The sequence below is a fragment of the Betta splendens genome, chromosome 3 (genome assembly GCF_900634795.4).
Source record: "Betta splendens chromosome 3, fBetSpl5.4, whole genome shotgun sequence".
In the NCBI taxonomy this organism is placed as follows: domain Eukaryota; kingdom Metazoa; phylum Chordata; class Actinopteri; order Anabantiformes; family Osphronemidae; genus Betta; species Betta splendens.
Window position 1 is genome coordinate 6,195,096 of NC_040883.2, and position 19,223 is coordinate 6,214,318.

At 42.8% G+C, this 19,223-nt stretch overlaps 2 protein-coding genes and 1 long non-coding RNA gene across 7 annotated transcripts; 1 reads left to right on the forward strand and 2 right to left on the reverse strand.

Annotated features, from left to right (window-relative positions):
- Positions 1 to 72: 72 nt before the first annotated feature.
- Positions 73 to 2,937, reverse strand: LOC114852081 (glyoxalase 1). The gene is made up of 6 exons (XM_029144168.3): positions 2,778 to 2,937; positions 1,484 to 1,566; positions 1,259 to 1,399; positions 1,028 to 1,095; positions 679 to 768; positions 73 to 552 (listed from the first exon to the last, which is right to left on the reverse strand). Exons 1-6 carry the CDS (start codon positions 2,844 to 2,846, stop codon positions 461 to 463), a joined length of 543 nt encoding a protein of 180 aa, XP_029000001.1. The 5' UTR covers positions 2,847 to 2,937; the 3' UTR covers positions 73 to 460.
- LOC129603871 (uncharacterized) lies at positions 2,170 to 3,703 on the forward strand. The gene is made up of 2 exons (XR_008694148.1): positions 2,170 to 2,406; positions 3,303 to 3,703. It is a non-coding gene; the product is annotated as an uncharacterized LOC129603871 (long non-coding RNA).
- eprs1 (glutamyl-prolyl-tRNA synthetase 1) lies at positions 3,545 to 18,988 on the reverse strand. Of its 5 annotated transcripts, none has more exons than XM_055507282.1 (37): positions 18,813 to 18,988; positions 17,334 to 17,418; positions 17,108 to 17,207; positions 16,873 to 17,029; positions 16,650 to 16,786; positions 16,411 to 16,505; positions 16,199 to 16,325; positions 15,903 to 16,095; positions 15,639 to 15,810; positions 15,318 to 15,551; positions 15,136 to 15,220; positions 14,885 to 14,944; positions 13,642 to 13,662; positions 12,295 to 12,405; positions 11,997 to 12,133; positions 11,695 to 11,902; positions 11,500 to 11,612; positions 11,259 to 11,379; positions 10,786 to 10,965; positions 10,609 to 10,703; positions 10,431 to 10,524; positions 9,936 to 10,148; positions 9,147 to 9,371; positions 8,803 to 9,024; positions 8,461 to 8,729; positions 7,099 to 7,150; positions 6,805 to 7,014; positions 6,609 to 6,681; positions 6,424 to 6,503; positions 6,210 to 6,311; positions 5,926 to 6,081; positions 5,633 to 5,830; positions 5,290 to 5,463; positions 4,950 to 5,110; positions 4,752 to 4,830; positions 4,606 to 4,670; positions 3,545 to 4,384 (listed from the first exon to the last, which is right to left on the reverse strand). In XM_055507282.1, exons 1-37 carry the CDS (start codon positions 18,856 to 18,858, stop codon positions 4,234 to 4,236), a joined length of 5,001 nt encoding a protein of 1,666 aa, XP_055363257.1. In that variant the 5' UTR covers positions 18,859 to 18,988; the 3' UTR covers positions 3,545 to 4,233. The 5 variants fall into 5 exon arrangements, with proteins under 5 accessions (XP_055363257.1, XP_055363256.1, XP_028999993.1 ...); XM_055507281.1 differs by having other exon boundaries at positions 10,588 to 10,703; XM_029144160.2 differs by having other exon boundaries at positions 10,431 to 10,703.
- Positions 18,989 to 19,223: the final 235 nt, after the last annotated feature.

The following is a 19,223-nucleotide window of genomic DNA, read 5'->3' on the forward strand; positions in this document are numbered from 1 at the left end:
TCTTTCTACCGACGAGTCTAATGTATTCAGTGATGCAAAGCAGAAAGCAATCGAGAGCCCAACACGACTGGAGCCAAGTAAAAACTATGATTTAATAAACTTTATGGTTCATCTCTTTATTAGTATTACACATTAATACTGCTTCACTTCAGCAGTGTCACTTTTTAAAACACATGCTGCAGGATCTGATGAACTTAAACTTAAACAGCTATACAAAGTAATTATCCATAACAACAACAACAACAACTCAGGTATTAAATCTAATTGCGCAACTGTTCAACCATTAATGCAGCCGATGCCAAAAGACACCGATTGCCATTGTGCATTGAGTGATTCTCACTAACCCTCCGCAGGCAGCGTGCTGCTCATTGCTTTGCTAAATTCCGACGTTCTGCTATTTCACTGAGGCCATAGCCAGTCGGGCCTGAATGCGCAGCAGCAGGTAGCACGTTGTCAGCTTTTATGAGGTAATGGACACCATGTTGTTAGGACTCAGAATTTCAATCCAGTAGCCATCGGGGTCCTGAATAAAAGCCAGACCTTTCATTTTACCTGAGAAAGGAGGAGAGAAGACAATTTGTATATATTGTATGGAAAGAAGTCCAACAGGAGCGTGTCCCAACTGCAGCTAAACAGAACGTAGAGATGAACAAATGAATGAAAAGACACAATTCTTACCATCATCAGGCTTCTTGACAAATTTAACTCCTTGTTCTTCAAACATTTTACAGGCAGCTTTGACATCTGGAACTGCAATTCCAATGTGTCCTGTCAAATGTTAGATAGAAACTCAACACTTTTAACGACCTGTTTTTACTTTGAGTATTTGTAAATTGTATATTGTAGAGACTTTTTGTCTTCATATACTTCCTGTCATTGTTTAGGTGGAACCAGAAAAATGGCCATTATTGCCACATTGGGAATAATGGCCAGTTATATAGCAATGAAAGTAATTCTGAACTGTCCGGTCAGTTACAAACTGTCCAGAAGGCACATACAAAGGAAGAAAACCAGAAAACAATCTTACCAAAACCACGTGGATCAGAGTTTCCGTTGTGATAAGATTGAGACTCATCATTCTCAGTTCCCCAGTTGCTGACAGATAAAAGAGATGAGAGCAGTGACGGAAGAGGAGAATGAAGAGAAGATGTTAACGGTGGAATCAATCACCACTTACATTCAACACTAACTGTAGCTAAGTTAGGTTGGAGCTTAGTAAGGCATTCTACTACTATGCAATGGAAGACTTAAGTCTCACTGTGTCAGCTCGATGGTGGCTCTTCTGGAAAAGGTCCATGCCGTCCTCTCCTTTATATCTGCGGGAATCTCTTTCTTGTCCTCGTAGCCCAAGAAGTAGAGAGAAAAACGCATGGAGGGGAAGTCAAACTTTTGCAGGAGCCTGTAACACATCGCACAACAGATATGTCTAGTTTATGTTCAGGAAGTGCTTTAGGAACACACAAAAACGCTAGCAAATACTCACGTCATGCCCAGGATTCTGGTGTAGAAGTCCAATGACCTAACTGGATCTTTAACCCGCAGCATAGTCTGCTGCATCATGAAATCCTAAAGCCACACAGACACACAGTAAAGCTTTAGGTAAACAATACATAGTTACTTATGTACATTATAACAATACAGTATTCACTCATTTACTGTTGGTGTGAATGGCCAATCTAGTGTTTGTTACCACAACAGAAGTTGTCATATTGTGACAACACATCTGTGGTCAGGGTACCACATCTGCTGAATTCCAGCAGGGAAACCTCTCATCCAAGCGATGCTGGTCAAAATGGGCTGAAAATCGTCATCATGTCTGTTTGAGCCAGCGATCAGTGAGCATCAGCACATTGAACAGATCAGGTTTATGCTGATATGTGATAGTAACTTCTTTGCTTTCTAAGCAAGAACTATTTACATGCCGAGGGCTTATTTACACAAAGTGATAGTTAGCGGGAGAATTAAATTTCACAAGCCCAGTCTCAGATGTAAATTGCAGATACATTTGCATGGCTAGCAGTGGACCTCCACGTCCACGCATGAGACAAAATGGACTGAATGACTCCTGACTCATTTCACTAATGTTCTCCAGATGTCCACCTCAAACCACGTGCACGCTGTAGAAGCCTGGGCCTACAGTACTTCCAGCGGAGCTTCGGAGAATGATGAGCACCGATGACACACAAGGATGAAGGATTGCATGGAATCAGACTAGCAGAGATGCGGCAGCTAATGCTGCATTTTAAGTGTTTTCTCCACGCGTGTATCGAGTTCAACACACGGGTCCCCGCTGAACTGCCAGAGCTCCCACCCAGTTCGTGTGTATTAAACACCGGGCTGCAGGATCTCCAGGGTTGATGGCAACACTACCTAAGCCGTACTTCAGCAGTCGCGGCTGTTTCAGAGGTGAGTCAACGTGGCCGCGCCCACAGGACTGTTCATAGGTGTGTGTTTAGGGCGACGCAGGTCAGCGCACACCGACACACACCCCAGGTAGCTAACGTTAGCCTACATAAGCCTGTATAAAACCCCAACTTTGTGTTACAAGGACTGCGCAGGCGGCTGTGATACTAGCTGCGAGTATCTTTAATCCACTATGAGACTACTAAATCATCTGGGATAAAGTGTGCTTTCCGGGAATCAACGCTGTCCGATATTGGACGCTGCGACTCTAAAGTAGCTAGTAGTGAGTTTCTAAGCCGTTGGCCCGTTGTGTGGGTTTGACACTGTTCGTAAAAGTTTCGGTTGAGCTTCTGGAGGCACAACGACCCCCTTACCTTTGTTATCGGGTATCCATCTTTACAAGCTGCAGCCACTTCCTCCTCTGATAAACCTTTATCGCCCATTCTTTTTTGCTAACTAACGCTGAAGCTAGAACTTCAACTTGGCGAGACAGTCTGACAAACGCAATCAACTTCCGGTGGCGACTTTCGAAATAAAAAACCGGCTTCTGGTTACAGGATGGTGCAGTGAGGTGAACACCGAAATCACTCTAATAAATAAATAATAATAATCACCATTTTGATATAGCTAAACACCTTTACTGGGGTTTTCTCAGACATATTTATTAAGTGGTGTACAGTTAAAAGGCTGGAATATCAGGGAACATTGCTGCTGCTTTTCAGATGTGTAACCAGGTTCGTCAGGTTGAACTGCAGGACTTTAACAACTTAAGTCTTATTTTGAAAATCAACGAGGAAGCGTCGGTCTCCAGAAATGTGTTATGTAACTGTGGAAGGCAGAACATATTTATTGGGTTTGCTACTGTACAGTAGCAATAACCAGTCTTTCCTTTTTCTCAGGTGGTTTGAGGAAATGTTAAAGCCTGTTCCTTCCGTGACTGGATCTAAGGATGCTTTATCTATGTAGTTAGTTACCAAAGCCTTTCAGACAAAACCACACAAATATTGATGGCTGCCAATAATGCTTCTATTGATGTTCCTTTTTGTACATTGTTACATCTACAGAAATGTTCCAAATATTTGATGTTGGGGGACTCCCTTCCATCATTATTCCCAATGTAAAAACCACCAAGACACGCATGACAGTTTGCAAAAGAAATGGGTTTATTACAGACAACTAGTAGAGGCGTGTCATGAAGCCACGCTACTGCATATGAACCACATACTTCATAATAGACGCACATGGTTTGACGCGGATGGATCTGAACGAGTTGCATTAGGCTGTGAGCCACGTACTGTAACCATCAATAGGCAGAAAAGGGTGACAAAGCAGTGAAAACAATGTCCAAATACAAGTGGTGCGAGTAGCTGCAGAGTTCCTGAGACAGTCTGGGTCCAAGACAATGGACTGGAGGAGGAGTTTGGCTTTTTCCATTAGTACTGCTCATTTTATAAAGCCTAATCGTCCTCAACAAAGTAGTACGGACAAAATGTTTTTCCTATTTTACTTGTCATATTAGACACTTGATGGGGACAGTTTGTGTTCTTTAAGTCTTTAGACAGTAATCAGCCATTTAGGAAGGATTCAGCATCACTGGAGACAGATTTCTATGAGTGAATAGTCTCTATCACCTCCATATGAATTAACTGTAATAGGACAGTGTCAACATACGTTTATAAAAAAAAAAACAAATATTTTAAATCCCATAGTCCCGTCACCTCCACACCACTTAACATCAACAACCACAAGAACCCTATGGAAAAGTTGAGAAATAGTAGCAAGGCCCATTTGATTGCGATGTCCATCCCAGTGCTCCAGCAGAGCAGGCCTTTAGTAGCTGCGTCCAAACAGGGTGTAGTACTGGGCAGGCTCCTTGCCGCTGACACACATCTGTCCAGGCTGCAACTTCTTCAGGGGAGAGAAGGGGATGCAGAGGCTTTTGGCGCCCATGGATGGAGCTCCAGGCTCCAGATCCTGGTCCCTGATTAAAAGAGATGGCAAATACAGTAAGGACACAGATTTAAATAAGATGAAACCAGACATAAATCCCTAAGGCCATGTTTGTTGTAGTGAACTAAAATGTGACCTAAATGTGGAACGTAAATGTGACTGAAAGTATTTAATTATTTCCAAAGCACATGATGATCAGAAGGTCTGCATGTGACTCAACCAGAGTTGGTACATGTGAAATTTTACACATACTTGGCAGTGGTTTTCTTGATCCAGTCCTCACACTCTATTCCTCCACAGAACGGGATCTGGACAATCTATTAAAAAAGAGAAATATTGAATTAAATATTCACTCTGGTTCAGACAGTGATCTGTATCCCACTGATTCTGCTACTCACCTTGCCCTGGTCCAGTTCCTTCTGGAACTGTTCCATTGTGTCTACAGCCACCATGTTGTTCTTCATGTCATCAGAAGCTCTGAAACACACGCACGCACACACACACCAAGTGTTCAGACACAGGACAATCGTAACATGTTTAACAGTGTGTTAATGCCCCATGTCAGCCTGTAGCTGGTGCGTGGTAATGTATCTTACTTCCTAAACAGACTGTTCTGGATGTCCTCCAACATGGTAGTCAGCTTCTTCTCCACCTCAGCCTCTGGAATTGTCATCTTTGCACCAGAGTCTCTCCTCACTGCGACGCACTGACGCTGCTGCAAATCTTTAGGGCCCACTTCCAGACGAATAGGAACCCCCTGGATATAAGAGACCATATATAATAGATAGAATAGAATAGGATACAATAGACCAATGATAATGCTGCTTGTAATACCACTATTCCAGGACTGTCTTTTAATGTGATCAATAACGTTTGTACCCTGTCTTAGGTTAATTCTGTGACTCTGTTTCTCTTTAGTTGATTGTTTATAATGACCTTAAGTTCCCAGTGGTTGAACTTCCACCCTGGGGAATAGTTGTCTCTGAGGTCAACTTTCACTCTGACTCCAGCATCCTGCAGCCTGCTCAGATATTTAGAGCACTGGGCCAACAGCACATCCTTCTCCTTCTCTGGTAGGGAGGCAGTGATTCCACACGGGATGATAACGACCTAGACAAGGAGATAGCCTTTATCATCTGTGCTTTTATACAAAGTAAAAAAGCTTAAAATGTAAGCATGTAATAAACAGGAGGTGAAAACCAAATTATTTATTAGTTGGTGCATTTATTTTTTTGTGTTTCATTTAGTACTGTGGGGTAGTGAGTGAGAAAGGGTCTACCTGCAGGCAGGCGACTCTAGGTGGGAGGACGAGTCCCATGTTGTCTCCGTGGACCATGGTGAGGACACCGATGGTCCTGGTTGTAATACCCCAGGAGTTCTGGTAAGCTAGCTCCTTCTCTCCAGGCTTCTTTGGGTCTTCAAACATGATCTCAAACATCCTTGAGAAGTTCTGCCCCAGATGGTGGGATGTGGCACCCTGACAAAATAAAAAGTTAAATGGTAAGCGTTATTTAACTTGCGTCAATTAGACAATAATGGAAGAGAACAGGCTTTTCCAGTTCACCACAGTACCTGAATGGCTCGGCCACTGGCAGAAATGAAGGCCTCCACTGTTGTAGTGTAATCTCCTCCTGCAAATTTCTCCTTCTCCGTTTTTCTTCCTTTCACCACGGGTATCGCCATCAGCTCCTCATAAACCCTGGCATAAAGATCCAGGATCTGCAGCACCTATGAACACATGATGGGCACCTTTACGCATTACAATATACTTTAGAACAAATGTTAAGTTTCCGTCAAAGTACTGGCATGTGCGTCTGAGGATGGATTGAATTCAGATCACAGTTTGAGCCTGTTACCTCCTCAGCTGCCTCTTCTTTGGTGGCAAATGCTGTATGTCCCTCCTGCCACAAGAACTCCCTTGTCCTCAAAAATGGCTGTGGGTGTTTGAACTCCCATCTCTGAAAGGAAATTTAAGCAATAGTATATAGCAAACAGGATAAGAAGATATGTGGATAATATCAACATAAGGGTATGTGAATTTAGATGTTGCAGTAGTAAATGGACACTGACGACAACATTGCACCACTGGTTGAGCTTGATTGGCAGGTCTCTGTGGGACTGAACCCATTTAGCGTAGGCTGGGTACATCACTGAATGAAACATGAAGATGTATAGCAAACAACATTAGGAAACCGACACCAATAGTTTCATTGAATACAACACAAAGACTTTACAACTGACTAAGGACTTCAGACCTGTCTCACTGGTGGGTCTCACAGCAATAGGCTCTGCCAGCTCTGTCTTTCCTGACCGGGTTACCCAGGCAACCTGAAAGAGGATAATATAATACTAATATCACATTGTGCAATGTAACAAAAGATTATTTGCTTCATTAATTAATTTAGAGTTTTCATGTTTCTCATGTAATGTTTTCATTTTATAGTGCTTTACCTCTGGAGCAAAGTCTGCAATGTGGGTCTTTTCTTTCTCCAGCGCAGCCTGAGACACAAACATTGGGAAGTAGCAGTTCTCCACCCCCAGCTTCTTAATTTCTCGGTCAAAGAACTCTTTAATGGCCTCCCAGATGGAGAAAGCCCATGGCCGTAGGACATAGCAGCCACTGACGTCATAGTACTCAATCATCTCTGATTTAGTGATGACCTGAATGAGAGAGACAATATTAATCCAACCCGCAAAAAGTACAAGAGCTGCTTAGTTGTAAAACAGAGCTGGTATTTAACTTACCTGTGAGTACCAGTCAGCCAGGTTCTCCTCTTTCTTGGCCTCTAAGCCCAAACTGAAAATAGATCGACTGAGTTAGTATGAGGGAAATAATGATGTGATAGACTTATTGAAACTAGTGAAACTATTACTGAAAAGGAGTAGTTTAAGAATAAAAGTAAGTATAAATGGTCACCACCATTTTATTCCTTTCCACTAAGAGTTGAAGCAGTCAGAAAACAAACATCACTGAAAACACAATTTAGTCTTGTGTACATATACAGGGATCAGCAGGCATTCCAAAAAGTAACACACCTCTTCCCAACATTATCAACCATGCACAGGCAGCAAAACAAGGCAAAATCATATCAGCAAAACTGTCAAACGTTAAGCTTTCATCTGAAGAACAAAAGTAGTTTTTTGTACTTTTTTTGCATCTTAAAAAAGGATTTTCTACTTCCAGCAGGTATTTACAGTAACTATGACAATGGTAACAATGATCAGGTAACATGTTTAGCATGTTAACCTTCTCAATTTAGAGTGAACCAATGCCAATCTGCACTAGAGGTGAAGCAGAGTCTATGGCAAGCATGCATTTGCATCAAAGCAAAGTTTTGGACAGAGACATTTTGACCTGCTGTTTGGTGCAGCTAATAACAAAAGTGACTCATTCATCCCTGAGACATAAAACATATCAACAGTAAACACAGTCAGTCCATCCAGTACTTCAAAAATTCAAATCAAAGTAGTGAATAACAAGTGCAGCATGTCCATAAGCCAGCAATCAAACGATTTACAGCAAAGACAACAAACACAAACAAAGTGATGAAAACCACACCGACCACTTAAACTCACCAAATGAGAACAGTTTTAGTCGTTAAGCTACAGCAGCAGAGGGATGTGCTTACAGATGATTTATCTTCAGTATCCCGGCAACATATCCAACTTAATTCCAACTCATTGCAATGCAAAGTGCAAACTTGCAATTTTTTTTACAAGAACAAAACGTGAGAATTCATTCAAAACAATACTTTTTATTGGTTCCACTAGGTAATTTCAGCTCAGCTAACTAAACTAGCCATCGTGACATCCTACATCCAGAGGTGAAACTAGCTGTAGCTGTGGTTGTTCTCGAGCCTGCTGGGCCTCATGCAACGATGAACAGAGATAGTTTCAGTCTAGTGAGAGTGACCACAGTGAAAATGTAAACAGGTTTGAAAATCTGCCAATCTGCCGTTACAGAGAGACAAAGAGCAAAGTAAAATACGACTACTTCTGTTCTTCAGTACCTTTAAAATGATCATAGTATTTTTTTTAGTTTTTGATGCCAGATAAAAAGCTAGTTCATCACCGTGTGGATCTACTTGGTTGCCTCCAGAGTCTCACCGTGTTTGTTTCTTGGGACCTTGACCCTCTCCTGAGCCTCCTGCTCCTCCTGAGGACTCCTTGCCCTGACCAGCCTTGTCTCCTTTACCCTTCTTCCCTCCTCCTGCTGCTCCTCCCTGTTTCTCAGACTTATTCTCCTTTTCCTTGCGGTTCTTCTCCTCTCCTCCAGTGGCACCAGCAGCAGCCACTGGTTTGTATTCCTCTCCAGTAAGAGTCTTGTACTTGCTCTTCAGGTCAAGTAGCGTCTTCACAGCTTCATCCACCTGGTCCTGAAATGAAAGCACAGTTGTTTTCCTGTCTAACACTAGATGTATGTCTTGCGCTCTGTGTTTGATTCCTTACCTTAGGAGCCTTCTCGGACTTCAACTTTCTCACAAGCTCTCCCTGTTGGGCAACCTGTGAGAAAAGCTCCTGTGGAGCAGAACCTGACTTTGTTGATGGTGAGCTGGATCCAGTCTGGGCAGAGCTCGCTGGGGCTTGGCCTGGTTTGTACTCCTGCCCAGTCTGCTGTTTGTACTCTGCCTTTAAAGCCAATAGCTGCTTCACTGCAGCCTCGACTTGATCCTGATGAACATCACCAGTAACGTAAAAAACACAGCATATCAAGACAGAACAAACTTTAGACAAAAATGCCATTAACAGAGCCAATACGATTCAACGTTCAAATTATAAAGTCTAAATTAAACCTTGGGGGCCTTTTCAGTCTTCAACTTCCTGACTACTTCTCCTTGATCAGAAACCTTCTCATAGAGGCCGGTGGTGGCAGGGGCAGGTGTGGGGGTGGGGGTGTTCTGGACTGGGACAGCAGCAGGTTGAACTGGGGCTGCTCCAGGCTTGTACTCCTGACCTGTCGCTTGTTTGTACTCTGCTTTAAGGGTGAGCAGCTGTTTTACTGCTGCATCAATCTGGTCCTGAGGAGGCAAGAAAGGAGGTATAAAATGAATGCAAACCGAGGTTGGCAGTGCCCTTATTCCATTTACCGTAACTGGTTTGTGGATTGCTCAACAAATTATGACTGTGGTATGATGATGTCAGTCACAGTACAATAGTTGTTTGGCTCTCATTTGTCTTTTACCAAAGATGCTGAATTACCATTGACATGTTAATTTGACCTTTTTTGTTTGATTTTGTTTGTAGGTATAGTATCACTGATGAGAACTTAATATTGTGAAGAACTGCCATCACAATTTCTCATGGTGCATGAGGACAACCTCATATGTTTTTGTTTTTAAAACCATGTGTCAAAAAAACGAACAAACAAAAATACAAAAACAAAAAATAAACAGATGCATATCGCATCGTTTCAGCTATAGCCATTTGCAATTCTGCGAAATACCTGGGGTTCACTTATCACTATGAAGCCTACAGGTGCCCATGGTAGGTCCTTAGGGAAATCGAATCGCCAGCATTAACAATCATATGTATAAATGATCGTGGGGCTTTATTCTACCGATCTTGATGTCGGGTCTGGATACCTTAGGAGCTTTTTCAGTCTTCAGTTTCCTCACGACCTCCCCCTGTTGCGCAACACGCTCATACAGGGTCGAAGAAGACGAGGAGTTGGTTGGAGGAGAAGGAGGGGAAGCATGGGGGGGCGGGGCCATCCCTGGTTTGTATTCCTGTCCAGTGAGCTTTTTAAACTCAGCTTTGAGTGCGAGGAGCTGCTTCACTGCTACATCAATCTGGTCCTGGCACCATTCAACATTATCATAGTGTCAGAGTAGGAAAGGGTAAACTCGACTCGGATGCAAATGGAATGGGGACACGAGCGGTGACGTGGCAAACGGTTTGGGACGTAAGCAGCATGCGACAATGGTGTGGACATGAAAATAGGACAAGTCTCTCTGGGAAATTTCAACGAGTGGCAACCGAACGATGTAACTGGACAAATGCTTGAAACATGCAAACCACAAAAATGATTGAACAGAGAGTTGTAAACATTAATGCAGACTACAACAATATCCAGGTACCTTGGGAGCCTTCTCTGACTTCAGTTTCCTGACCAGCTCGCCCTGTTGCGTGACAAGAGTATATGGACAAGAGGAGGAGTCTGCAGCCAATGTAGGAGGAGCTGGAGATGCTGTGGGAGGAGCTGGAGATGCTGTGGGAGGAGCTGGAGATGCTGTGGGAGGAGCTGGAGATGCTGTGGGAGGAGCTGGAGATGCTGTGGGAGGAGCTGGAGATGCTGTGGGAGGAGCCATGCCTGGCTTGTAGTCCATACCTGTCTCTTTCTTAAACTGTGCCTGTAAAAAGCAAAAGCATTGATTACTGATTCTTTTAAACAATTACTGTAAGTGTCTTTGCTCTCAGTCACACTTGACCTACCTTTAGAGACAGCAGCTGCTGAACCGCCTTGTCCACCTCTTCTTTAGGGGATTTGGCAGCCTTTAGCTGGCGGACCGCTTCACCCTGAGCTACGATGCTAGAGAAGAGGTTGCCAGCTGAGGTTGGGGCAGGTGCCGGAGCAGGCGCTGGAGCAGAAGCAGCCTTAGTAGATGGAGCAGGCTACAACAAGTGGAAGAAACATTTAGAGATGGAGAACAATAATTCAGTGTTGAATAGCTGTTTTTTTTTTAAACCTACAATATCAAGTATGAATCCATACATCTTTTCTCAGCCTATTTATCATTTGGCCAACCTAATCAAGCCAATCATGGTTTGTTAAGAATACCAACCATGGTGTGGGGTTTACATTGCTTCATCTTACGTAAAGTTGTAACTGCTCTCACTGGGATGCAAGTCCTGACTTGCAGACACAATTAAAACATCTGAATAGGATTTTCTTGAAAAGCACTCACAGGGTTGGTGGAAGCTGCCTGGGCCTTGTTCTTATCCTTGGATCCAGTGGTTGGCATCTCCTTGGTGTGACCGTCAGGAATATAGAGTAGAACACAGGGACTCTCCTTGCAGCTGTGAGGGCTACAGGACACATCAGAACTATCAACAAACTATACAGTTGAAAACTGTGTAGATTTGTGCATTTCTATTTGATGATTGCTACTGAATTAGAAGCGATGAGCTTACTAAAGGCTTTCTCACCTGACTGGTTCATAGGGCTGGTCACAGATGTAGAAGCCTCGTCTCTGGAGCTGGATGATGTCACCTTTCTTCAGGCTCTTAAGGCAGGGATCTCCAAGCATCTTTTCCTCCAGCTGAATTACACAGTAACAAAAATCCTTATATGGCCAGTACTATCCACATTGTTCATTAACGTATGAGCTAAAAAAAACAAACCTTGCTGTTTTTATTGATGTAATCTTTGAAGTCGTCATCTTTAGTGATGACGGCTTTGGAGATGAGAGGCTGGTAGGTGATACAGATGGTGGGCAGCAGGGAGGCACTGTTTGTGTCAGCCAACCACGTGATCTTTGTGGTCTTCTTGTAGTCCTTGTTATCGAGGTTCAGACGGGCTTCCAGGGACACAACCTTGCCATCAGTCCCTCTGAGTGGCGAGAACAGATAGAAAAACAATTTAACCACCCACCATATGATCATTAACAGCTGTTCGAATTAGCCGAGCGATGACGGATACATACTTGTTGATTTTTGTAATGATGAGGTTGCCCCAGTTAATGAAAGTGACCACCTCGCCCTCTGAGAAAGTCTCAGCATCTGCTCCCTCAATCAAAACTCGAGGTCCGTACCAAACCTCCTTCATGCCCACCTCTGCATTCTAGATGGACACAAAAATTACTTCAGAACCAACATTTGCGTGAAAGAACAACTAATCTGACTAATAATAACTTTGTATTGTGAAATATCTGTGTTACACACTCAGACATTCACGTCAGCATGTGAACAAAAAAAAAAAACAAAGAGACAAGGATATCTAACCTTGGGGTGTTTGGCCACCTCCTTCATCTCCTCTGAAGCCTCTGGGACGAACACAGGAACAGCATAGGAGCTGGACAGCGCTGTGAATCTGGGAGCAACTGGGTCAATAACCTAACACAAAAATATACAAAAAAAAAAAAAAAAGACATATCATGGGTCACTAAAAGTAGCCTAGTGCCTCATGACAAGTTGTCAGAATATGATGATGAAAAAAAAAAACAATAAAGCAAAATATGAGGCAGTTTTTGTCATCTTCAACAGTTCTCTTTGAAAACGAAACATAAACCTTACATTAATATCCCAGCTCAGAAAGCAATAAATGAAGGAAGTCAGACACACAAAGAGGAAGACTAGGGGCAAAGAAAAGCTGATTTCATAAGGTTATGATTGTTTGCAGATTGGGGAAACTTAAAAGCTTTAACTCAGCTGTTAAACCAGCTTCCGTCACTACTTCACCAGCCAGCCCGTCAACAAGTCTGTGATTTGTGAAACAGATAATAATAGTTGGGAATAACGATGTCAGGTTGCACCACAAAATGTCAAAAATAACTATATGCTCGCCTCAATGTCATTATTAAATACAATATTATTGATCTTACAAATGATGTACCTTTTTTAGGTAAAGTGAAGTGGTACATAAAAATCAATCAAGACAATGGACCTCCTCATTAAATGGTGGATACAGACAAGAAAGAAAAGCTTTTAAAATGTTCCTTTAGCTGCAAAGGTCCATGATGAAGGAAGAGATGAGATGAATATTATGTCCTGTGAATTCTAATTTCTTGCCTCACAAATGCCACCAGGAACACATTTAAACATCTGCGTTATGTCACAGATTTACAGTTTCTATTTAATAAAACTATAAAGGCCCTTAAAAGCCCTCTGTACAAATACTGTATGTTTGCTGAGGGGAACAAAGTCCATGTTGAAGCCTTAGTATAATTTTTGATCTGTACTTCCTTGTGGAAACATACCCACACATACATACCCTTGCAAAATATTCAGCCTCTGTATATGAACTGTGAAAACAACTAAAAGCATCACTAATGTCCAAATAACAGAAAATAAAGAAACATATCAGAGCTAAATCCTTTATATAATCATTTAAAAGATTATATAGCTCTGCTGCCTGTTACTTAGTTATACATGTCTCCTTTTACAGGTCAAAGCAGATTATAGGGATGCTCTTCCTAAAGAGCATTTGCAGCACACGGTCACTGACTGTGTGCTGTTTGGCTGGTAAAATAGGCAAAGCTGTCGGAGGACTTCAGATAAACCAGCCTGTGATGAAAGCAGGGAGTGAGTAGGTGAAGGTGAGGGAGATGAGGAGAGGAGGTGGAGGAGTACCTTCAGACAGCTAATTGGCAGCTTGGAAACAGAAGAGTGAGATGCTGTTTAATGTCATATACAAGGAGGGAGGAAGAGAGAAAGGAGAAAAGGTAGAGACACATTTACATAAAATGAACTGTTTACATAAATTCCCCCTCGCCGTTAGACCTTCCTGATTTAATCTCATCTCTTATGCTCTACCCCAATCCAGTTACTCTTTTCACCAGCCTGTGCGTGAAAATGTCAATCTAATTGATAGTTGTATTTAACTTAACTAGGTGCAGTGGCTGATGTAAACCTAGATCAGAAGTGCGCACAAACATCTTTGTTTAGGGTAAAGTTGGTCAGTTGATTTATGCACTGATGCATCATTAACCAAACCTCAAAATATCATAATACATACACATAATATGTGTAAAGTTCCATATAGAGTTAGTGGCATATTATGGTACTCTGGGGGCACTAGGAGGCATCATACTGTCTGAAGAGGGTAGGGAGAAGCGGGTTAGTTGAACATGCAAATGATGCTCAGAAGCAGCTGGTAGTTTCTGCTATCAATTGATCCATGTTAAATCCCTAACACTGGGTCTTACTCTCAACTAATGACCAACCCCAAAAAAATCAATTACACCCAACCCAGTATGAAGCAGCACATGCTGGTGAGGAAAACTGAACGAAGGAAGCAACACAGATACCCACACGGATGGAAATGGGCTCGGGAGGAGGGGGCAACGCGAATGTGAACCACAGTGTGACGTGAAATGAAGCAGCTGGTGTGAGGTCTGTGAGGTGAACATGGACGCTGAGGGTAGAGGCGGTGAGTGAAAGCTTTCAACAAAATGGACTGCGGAGCACAAAGAAGCCATGCCAGCAGCGAACCCGCGGGCAATTCTCTGAACCTGCATCAGTGACAGGGTTACACCCTGTGTGTAATCACACTACTTTATTTAGGTCAAGACACTGATTAATAAAAAAAGAATGTGCTCTTGATCAAAAACAGTCTTCAACAATGTGTAGTTATTTATAATGCATTGTTGACAATGAAAAGTAAATAGTTTATAGCATTTTCTGGAAATTATCTATTTTATTTAGACAAAATAGATTTGTCCACATTACACTGCATGTGCAAACTGTAGGGAGGAATTTAGGCTCCAAAAAATTAAACCTCTGAAACTAAAGCAGCTGTGATGCATAGCTAAATAATATTTTAGACCTTTGTAATTGCCTGATTCAATGTTATGTGAAAAATGTGGAGACTTACCTTTTTATTGAAAGCCCAGATCTTGTCCCACTCCATGTTCACTACTGACCGTGAACCACCCTGATAAAAAACAAGACAGCCCTGATTAGCTAGAATAATGAAGATAACATGAGACTATCAGGCTCAAATAAACCTGTTACTTCATTCACATGTTTAAATCGTAATTATCTAAATATTCTCTTTGAAATTTTCAACATAGCAAGCCATGAGTGATTTTGTGAGCTCCCATCTGTTTTGTATCTGAGATGTACCTGTGCTGCTATGAACTGTTTCAGGCCCTCTACAGTCATTCCTCGTCTCAGGACTCCTCTGACCGTGGGGAACCGAGGGTCATCCCTGGAGCATAAGGTGAAAGACAGTGAAAGAATAGCACAGGTGTAGATGTAGATAAGGTGTAGATATATGAATACTGATGGAATAAATCTAAACCCACCAGCCATCAACGTATCCCTGGTCAACAAACCAGGTGAGCTTTCTCTTAGACAGCACGGTGTTGTTGAGATTCAGCCTGGCATACTCCCAGATGTAAGGCTTCCTGAGGCGCAAGGCATTGATTATCCAGTAGAACTGCTCATCACGATCATGGTACTCAGTGGTCCTGAGAGCGTGAGTGACACCCTCCAAGCTGTCTACGATGGGGCAGGCAAAGTCATATGTTGGGTAGACGCTGAAAAAAAAAGTTAGTAGACAATAAGAATTCCTAACTATGGCCAATGTCTCAAACGTTAAAGCACACAAACACACGCTAAAGTACTTGTATGAGTTTCCAGTGCGAGGGTGGGGAGTGTTCTTGCAGCGGTAGAGGGTGGGGTCTCTCAGGCAGCCATTGTTGGAGTTCATGTCAATCTTGGCCCTCATGCAGCAGGTCTGACCGTACTGTGTGCCAGCTTGCATCTCCGACCACATCTGCATGTTCTTCTCCACCGCTACAGAAGAGAGAGCGCGCCACACAGTGGTTGCACCATGTAAGGTCAGCGTTAAGTGTGAGTGGTAAATATGCACATGTCCCTGGACATACTGTTATTTCTGCATTTGGATTCAATGCGTTGCTCTCTCTCCTGCTTCATCTGCTCAGGAGGGGTGTCATCGATGTAGGCTTTGCCCTCAGAAAGCAGCTGCTCAGCAAATCGCAGTATGGTGGGGAAATGGTCGCTCGTGTATGTGAACTGGTCAGGATGGATCTGGAGCATGGCGACGTCTTCCAGGATTACCTTAGAAATAAATAAACTCATTTTGGGGAATTTTCTTTTTCAACTGTTTTAGAAATCATTTGACATTATCTCTCCCTGTTCTGTAAGACTCTGGATGTCTCACCTTCTCAAAGTCCTCCTTTTCCTTCTCTGGGTTGGTGTCATCGAAGCGCATGATGAGCTTGCCTTTGAAGGTGACCTGGTAGTGCTGGTTTAGCAGAGCAGCCTTGGCGTGGCCGATATGCAGGTATCTAACCACAGAGAGACATAGTGTGGCCCATTATTTAAATGACTAGAAGCCTATGGATCCTAATATCTAGATCAAGCCCCACTTACCCACTAGCCTCAGGCGGGAATCTCACCACCACCTTGCCCATTTCAGCTCCTGGCAGTTCCACAAACTTCCCAACATCCTGCTTCTTCTCGTTTGTCTGTCAAAGAAAAAAATATTGATTAACGTGACACTTTGTACAAGGGCACTTTAAATTTTTTTTATTCAAATTGCTGTCCAGCATATATATTTACTCTTTCCAAAAGTTATAAAAATAATTTGCTTCTGCTAAAATTAGACATACATTGGATTTGGCCACTGACGCCTTCTTGGCGTTGTACTTGTTGCCCACAGAAGTGAAAGGAACCTGTGAGCTCAGGAAAGAGAACCAGCGACTGACGTGGGAGAACGGTTTGCCCTGTTCTGGCCACTCCTCATGACCTGCACAGAAACAACCATCAGTTGTGTTTCAACTGCACAAATCCCACAGAAAAACAGGCGGAATTGCAAACTTTGGCAGAACTGACCTTTGAGGGCAGCCCAGATGGAGAGATCAGCCAGGGTCAGGGAATGTCCAACCAGGAAGGTCCGCAGAGAAAGGGCCTTGTCCAGTTCACCCAGAGCCACGGTCAAACCAGCCTGACCACACAGCCGCCGGGCACTGAACTCTAACCAGTGGTCGACCTGCAGACACCAGATGGATTCCAGAGTGAGAACCCAAAAATCATTCACAGTTAAAACATCTATGACAAACATCCGAACCTCAGTCTGCTCCATCATGTTGGCTCCATAGAGGCCAAGAGCAGGAGCCACTCGAGCCAGGTATCGACAGATGGAGTTAGAATCATTAAACTGGACCAAACTGAGGGAAGGGCAAAGGACACAAGATACATGATAAGCATTACAGCTTTTATTAAGGAATAAACATTAGTGTTGGGAGTGTGAGGAAGACAGTGCTTTAGTGAAATAACCGCTGTGTGTTACGTACTCTGAGACTTGAAGCTGTGTAGCTTTGCCTTCCTCCACCGACACCTGCACGCTGCTCTTCACGTGCTCGGCTGCCAGCAGTGCCCCTGAAGGACACGAGGAAATGTCTGCATTAGAGCTTTTGTGTTGTGATTTCATCGAAAACAGGGTGAAACGGCCTAATCAAGTTCGACTTTGTTGAGTTATGTATTTGAGGTCTTCTTTAGAAGAACAGAATAGAACAACAAAATCACCAGACATTATTTGAGAACCTGCTGTACTGGTCTTTCATCTCAGCTTGTCTCAAGACCTGTTGTTGTTCACTGCATGCCTAACAGTGTGTTAAAAATCAAGGTTCTGTCAGCATGAACTGTCTGGAAAAAGCCTTAGGAATGCACTGTATGTAAACAGTTTTCCATGAATTTGTGTTGAGCAAGCTGCAGACACAAGTTGGTTTTGCGCTCCATAGAAAAAAAGTGGAATTGTATCGTAAAACCTTCCACCAGTGGAGGCTGCTCAGGGATTTTAAGCGGTGTACATAGAAATACACTCCTCACTCAGCTCTGCACGTTTCAGGATGCTTGCATCAGCCTGCTGTGCCCAAGGCTGCCGCGCGGTGGCGCTGTTTAGCCACTGGTTAAGCTAAATATTAGATTAGCTTATTAAAATGGTACAAAGCAATAACTAGACAGATCTGGTCACTTAATAAACAGAACACGCAAATCGACATAGTATTATAATAGAGCGGGATAAAAATACATTATTGTCATTTAAATTACATACATATAATCAGAGTTTGCTACTGGTATAGCATGTCAACTAATTCCCTTAAAGGTCTACAATTTGTGTTTCATTTTCAAATTTATACGTCTCGCTTATACTAAGCAAACGTTGCGCTGATGGAACAATTAAGTGTAAAGTAATAAGCAATGTGCACAAACAGTGCACAAACGTATAAACTGCCCACATGTAGTTTTGTGGGTGCCACGGCGGCAAGCTAGCGTTAGCTTGTTAGAGAAGCAGCCAAGTCAGGACCGATAATTCCCATCCCATTTAAACTCAGTGCAAATACCGTCCAACCAGTTTCAACTCACATTCAGGTCGAGTTACGGACGTGTTTGCAAAACAAACCACATAACTTCGTTGACCATGGTACATTTTTTAAACACCAGCTGCTCATTTCGTCCGGTTTACAAAAAAATGAAATTAGAAACTTAGTACGAAATACGACTTTTGTCCTCTGCTTACCTTATTCTTTCCATAGATTTTGTGTCTGCTGCATAAAACAAGGTCATAACAAATATCTCCAGTGTCCCTTTTTTCAGGAAGCATCTGCTTATATTTAAGTTTAAGCAGCTAAACACTGAAAATGAATATTTCTCTTTTGATAGTGTGACACGTAACGTCGCTAACAGCTAGCGTTAGCAGCACAGCTGTCACTTGCAAGCGCAGCGCACGAGCCAGTCAAGGATTCATTCAGGGACCGCGGGCTGCAACTCACCTAGTGGCGGGTTGCTTGAGTTGATGGTGAGGTTCAACAGCGCCATACTGGGAAATCCTTCGTCCACGGTGGTGGTGAAGCCTTTTTGTTGGTTAGGAGACACAAGTTAAGTCAACACACAGGTAGAGCGACTCTTCCTTCACAACCGACGGCATGAAAAGGCAAGGTTTCGTTGGTGGTAGTGTTGTAGCAACACGAGTACAACACTGCCACTATGTGGGCAGGAATGTAACTGCACTGAATGCAAACTGTGTTTACACGCTAGACATTTTATTAGGTACAATATGCCTATTCAATTTGATGCAGCTTAAGCCGTTATGCAATAAACCGTACCTAAAATACTTTTAAAATTATTTGATTATCTTAATATGTGATTCATATTATATGACGTGATGCTTTAAATTTAGCGGA

Coding starts and splice junctions, on each gene's coding strand:
- LOC114852081 (XM_029144168.3), bottom strand. CDS start 2,846: ATGGGCGATAAAGGTTTATCAGAGGAGGAAGTGGCTGCAGCTTGTAAA. Junction 1,096..1,258: donor GCCACCATCGAGCTGACACA/GTGAGACTTAAG, acceptor TTTATCTGTCAG/CAACTGGGGAACTGAGAATG. Junction 769..1,027: donor CTCTGATCCACGTGGTTTTG/GTAAGATTGTTT, acceptor AACATTTGACAG/GACACATTGGAATTGCAGTT.
- eprs1 (XM_029144160.2), bottom strand. CDS start 18,858: ATGGCGCTGTTGAACCTCACCATCAACTCAAGCAACCCGCCACTAG. Junction 10,966..11,258: donor AGGCAGCTTCCACCAACCCT/GTGAGTGCTTTT, acceptor CACTTGTTGTAG/CCTGCTCCATCTACTAAGGC. Junction 10,704..10,785: donor AGCAGCTGCTGTCTCTAAAG/GTAGGTCAAGTG, acceptor TGCTTTTTACAG/GCACAGTTTAAGAAAGAGAC.